The sequence below is a fragment of the Triticum urartu genome, chromosome 5A, assembly GCF_056163025.1.
Source record: "Triticum urartu cultivar PI428250 chromosome 5A, HENAU_Tu73, whole genome shotgun sequence".
Taxonomy (NCBI): domain Eukaryota; kingdom Viridiplantae; phylum Streptophyta; class Magnoliopsida; order Poales; family Poaceae; genus Triticum; species Triticum urartu.
In genome coordinates, this window is record NC_141877.1 from 490,227,765 (window position 1) to 490,233,457 (window position 5,693).

The 5,693-nt window shown below is 38.3% G+C and overlaps 1 protein-coding gene across 1 annotated transcript; it reads right to left on the reverse strand.

Annotated features, from left to right (window-relative positions):
• Positions 1–497: 497 nt before the first annotated feature.
• Positions 498–5,458, reverse strand: LOC147972196 (protein FLOWERING LOCUS T-like). The gene is made up of 5 exons (XM_087521354.1): positions 5,141–5,458; positions 4,243–4,304; positions 2,813–2,853; positions 1,805–2,021; positions 498–896 (listed from the first exon to the last, which is right to left on the reverse strand). Exons 1-5 carry the CDS (start codon positions 5,336–5,338, stop codon positions 878–880), a joined length of 537 nt encoding a protein of 178 aa, XP_087377480.1. The 5' UTR covers positions 5,339–5,458; the 3' UTR covers positions 498–877.
• Between the last annotated feature and the right edge of the window lie 235 nt (positions 5,459–5,693).

Sequence of the window (5,693 nt, forward strand, 5' to 3'; positions counted from 1 at the left end):
TGGTCGCTGAAAGGTGCTGTTCGATTCGAGTATGCATTGTTTGGACCGAGCTATGTGATCTGCTTATATGGATTGTTCATGCCCCCGTCCAAGGAAACCGCTTATTACTGGATCAATATGACACTCCGGGGTAAGTTCAGGTTGGTTCTTTGTGGTCTTAGTGAGCTCAAGCAGTTTAGTTTGACCTCTTCATGGATGGACTCAGGGATCTGTTTAGTTTGTGTCCCAGACATGAGTGTTGCTGTGTTCTGGTTTACATCCACACTCACTAACAGAAAAGGAAAAGCACCGAGTGATCCGATCACCAGTGGCGGAGTTCTGTCCAGTTAACAGAGAGGACCAGTCTTAATGGGATTGCAAAGATGTACAGAAGAGAGAGACATGTAGTAATCTCACTCTAATTTACTTTGACCCTGCACTAAGCTCCACGACAGCTGATCGCACTTACACTCACAATTGCTTATATGAACATCATAAACTCAGTTAAAAAAACATCATAAAACATAATATTAATTTTATTAATATATTTAGAGATGTGATGTATGAGAACCCCAATGATACTTCATTTCATATAAAATTGCTGGACTACTGGATTGTCAAGTGGTGTTATGTGGGCTGTCAAAACTCAAAAGCTTTGGTGGACTATATAAAAATGGTGTACCCAGTGCTGAAAGCTCCCACACAAGGTCGGGTCTGGGGAAGGGAATTTCTAGACAACCTTACTCTTGTATAATAATTCTGCAAGGAGGCTGTTTCAAACCCAGGATCTCCAGGCCACAAGTGGAGAGACTCTGCGCCAGGCCCGCCCTCCTTTGGTGGACTATATAGTTTCTGAAAATGGTGCTACCTTGTTCTAGAGCCCTCCTGCATCCATCCCTCAGCCTGGTCCTTGGAACCTATTAATCCAGAAAAGGAATCTGTTTAGAACTGGTAATGAAATGCCATTGTCCTAGAAATAACATGCTAATTTTTTTCCATATTAAATAGGGATGGTGTTTTGAAGATAAAGGGATGGCGTTCTTTTGTTGCCACTGTTTTTGAATTTCTATGTGGCTCATTCTTGTATATATATCAAGAGAAGAGAACACCCTAACCTTCTTTGTATTGTTCTACCATATCACTTCTTTCTTGAAATGGAAGTATTGCAAAGTACTCCAGTTAGTAAGAATAAATTGCTCATCGTTAAAAGGATGAAAATATTATTATTATTTCGTACATATAGAGTTCATACCCTGATTAAATATGTGGAAATCACTATATTATGATTTTTTTTTTGCATATTTGTCTGATCCAAAATTCCCCCTTTCTGAATATATGTGTTGACGTTCACACTTCAGCAATCTCCATAAACTGTTCCCCAGATCAACTTAGTAACCCCATGGTTGCTTTAGATTAGATGTTATTGTGCTAACTATATGTCTGAGTCTAGTACTTCTCAACCGCATTGTCAAGAATTCTGTTTTTGATGCAGCCAGAGACCCCCACCCTCCCCTGGTTCCTATGTGACATTGTGCCTACCTCCAGGTTTGGACCTACGTTGGGGCCAGGGCCACTCCAGTTTTTTCCTTCAATAGTTATATATATATAGGAATTGCCTATATATATTTATGCACATATATTTCTGTGATTCGAAAACTCTATCAAGTTAACCTACTTTCACATTGTTTTTGCCCTCTATTGCTTTTATTCTCAATTAAATTTTAGCTTTACATTCTTTTTGGCCCCTGATTTTTCATTGAAATTCCGTCACTGCCTATATCATATCTATCTTTTAAGTAAAGCATGAACTTTCGTCGGTGCCTACCTTCTGCCACCAACACCACTCTCCTTTTGGCAGTTGAAGAATAATGCAGCAACCGGTGGTCCAAGATTGTAAAATGCTGAGAAGTCTCTGATGTTAAAATTTTGCCGCCATCCTGGTGCATAAACTGTCTGCCGTGCTTCCTGTTTGAATAGCACAAAAACAAGCCGATGAATACCGGCTGGTGGCCGTGGAGCTTCATAGGGAACTATTTCATTGCCTGAAACATTTGTATGTTCTATATTAGACTTGCTTTGCACAGTTCCATTTTTTTTAAGGTGAAGAATAAATTTGACCATTTCACAATATGGACTGCCACTGTTCTAACTATTTTGGGCGGCAAGCTCCTCATCAGTTTGATGTAGATATTTCCTGTAGTTCAGTGTCATTACTGCCGAGCCTGTTCCTTCTCTACTCACTGTAAATTCAGTAAATATAGGCAATGCCGCCTGTGATGCCTTATTTGTTGACCTTTTTCTCAAACTATATATACCTTAAGCTATATGTGTGGTTGGTCTCTACAGGCCAATATCATGTACTGCATATCCACCATTGCATCCATACACAAACATAGAAATATTGAAGTTGAAGATAGACTATCAACAGGCGGAACGGTTTCATTAGCGAGCATATAGAAAAAGGAGTTAGATCATTTGATTGCCTACCACTAAATGCGATTATAAAATTAGTAAACTCATGAGCTTGTGGCATGTTATGGAACTTCTGTTTACTCTGCTAAAAGCATTTCAAATTCTGTTTAAAATTTGAAAATCTGCTTGCAGCCTTGATTGAATAGCAGAGAAGTGTGCCTATTTGCTAGCCTAAGCCTAACAGATTGGCTAAGCCAGGTTAATGAATATCATTTTTTTGTGCGTGGAACAATTGTGGAAAGATTGATACCAAAATAATCTGAGTAGTTTGCCGATTGTGCTATATGATAAATTGTTCAGCAGTCTGCGTATGTCATGTATGATTGGTCGACTATTGGAGATTATGTAAGGCGTTACCCACCAAAACGTGCATCTGTTGCCTCTGGGATGTCTGTCACCAACCTGTACAAAATAACCAATACGATATCACCATTAGATCTGATCAGCAACAGGACTGCTCATACATGATATAATCAGCTACATAAACCTATGCCTAAATCATGTCAAATTAAGAAAAAAAACATGTATGATTAAATGGAAAGTTTGTTAAGGAGTTTTAAGTTGAAGAAACATGGATCCGATTAATTTATTAGTTATATGGTATTTTTAGATTGGTGATACTTTCTTAATAGCAAGCAGCTAATAAAAAAATGACCAATTAGCCAGACAAAAACCTTGGTGTCACAAGTAGGCAGCATGTTGGGTCAGAGGAACCTATGGAAATGCCAGTGTTTGGTACAAAATCAGTTAGTCGTAAGTGTATCCAGCAGGAAATGTGGCTGTTAGAGTAATAGCGACTTGTATTACTAGAAGGCCAAAGGCCTGTATATATAGAGGTACAGGTGAGGGAAATATGCTTGGAACCCCTTATACAATAGGGTACACTGTGTACACAGCACTTATATGTAACCTAACAGTGACCACTGTTCTGTATTATTTTATAATTAGCAGGTTCCTTCAATTTTTCTGCGTCTGTGGTTTGCTTCTGGATATTCCTAGCACAAACTTTTGGCATTCATAAAATAAACTTGAACAGAATGAGTTTTCAGTTTAACACAAATAAATGTCGTCTGAGCAATACTGTACATGTTAACTTTAAGCATTAGCTGCTTAGCTCTACCACTTGTTTCTGTTGAATAGTCTCTGTCAGCCTTTTTTTGCTTCTATTTCCCCTAACAGTACTATTGAGATTGCATCCATGCTTGTCCTGATGCTTTTCATGTTGATTGATGTCATATTTAATGCCTTCTTCAATTAATGTATTTAATGCCTTATTAAGTGCTATCTTTTCACTACTTTGTGTTTTGAAGTAATTAATAGTCAAATTTGCAGAGTACCTAGTCCATGAGAAGTTGGTAAAACATCTTCTTGGAGACTGTAGAAACTATTAAGATTTATGCTGCAATATTTGCTTATTTAATTTCCGGCTACCCAACAGTATCTACAGGAAAACCCATGAATGTTGGTAAAATGGCAATCTAAACAAAGAGACTCAGCTTAAGGGAATAATGGTGCTAGAAAAGAATTAGGTTACCACAATACTGTACTTTCTTACCCAATAGCATACAGAACAAGAGTTCTTCAGCTGTTGATGGATGGAAAAGAAACACCCCCCTCCTTTTTTGAGAGGGCTGCATTCCAATCCTGCAGGTTATCTAGGTAAGGGGTTCTTGAACTATAAACATAAAAACAATGTTGCAAGAAGCACTCGTAGGTTTCTTAAGAAATTTGTCATCATTGAGGTTAAGGAAGAAACTATGCAGTACTGTGTAAAAAATATAACATGCTCACCAATGCAAATATTCCCTGTATTCCGGTTTGCTTGGACTTGGCGCGTCAGGATCCACCATAACCTTATAAGATGGGATGTTTCTATCTTAGCATTGAGATAAATACAAAAGAGGCAGTTGCATACCTTATAGAGGAGCCAGGACACAATTCTACAGAACAAAAGGAAGAATGCTATAGTGGGAAGCAGGGTGGTCAGGTATCTTCTTTTATACACTTTTATATAGCTAGCGGGTTCAGGCTGGATATGAGATATTCCAGGGACATTCTGGTTAATTTTCTGGGTAGTTTTGTTTATTCAGTTACGTAGAGGATGTTCATAGCAGCATGCATGTATGCCAAACTTTAACATGAAGAGCTTCAAACTCGAACTTTAAGCAAAACAGACTGATTATCCTGTCCAATATTCTTGTATAGCACTGTACAAACAAGATACTAACATAGGCTGCAGACATATATTCTAAAGTAGCATGTACGATACTTAATCATTCCCAATGGTTATTGTGTGATGTTCTTGTTCTCACTATAATATTCTTTGTGACCTATATCTCTCGTATTTCATTATAAAAAATCACCCATGGAACATATATCTGTGGAAGTTAGGTATACTTCTTTTAGAAACATCATTCAGACCAAGGGTTTCTAAATGTAGGTTGCTTTGAGTAAGGAGCTTGTATAGATCAGCGTATGCGTCACTAACTATGATTACTTTATCTGATTATTCTAGACACCACCCCTCACACGAGAGTCATCTTCTTTTTAAAGTTTCGTTTGGATCAAAGGTCATTTTTCATATTATCTAACACAATGCCCAATAAACCTGCAAACTACACATATCATTTTTCTACAAGATATTGTGTTACTTACAAGTATGTAGAGCTACATATATTGTGTCACTTACAAGTGTGTAGAGCTTCGTCCGGTCACGACCTTCAATCTGCACCTGTGGTGCATTGAGCACGGCAGATGATCGTACCCCAGTGCCATTTGTAATCTCCTTCTCACCATAATTAATTATCATGGCAGCTGACTTTACGAAAGGATCCAACACATCACCAATTACCTGGCTCAGTGCCAAAGGGTCCCTGCCGCGCGACATAACTCGGTATTATTATTGAACGGAAGGCTATGCCAGAGGATTTTACTGACACTTTGGTCGACTAGGCAGTGGGAAATGCTCAATATGGTGGAAGGGCTGGCTGAAAATTTTCTGTGTGGAAGAACAGAGTAGTTCGTCGTAAATTTATAGGAGTGAGGCATCCAACTTTATGTTCACAACATTCCATTGTGCACTATGAGCAAATGGAATCTAACTTTTCATAAAATATTATTATTTTCCTTATAGTTCTTTGTTGCATGGAAATGTTGAGCACCTATCAATCTCCAGATGGCCTAGTTGTAGCTGTGGCTGGCCATAATCTTAGTGAATGGCCTATATGGTAAGTTGTTCCTGC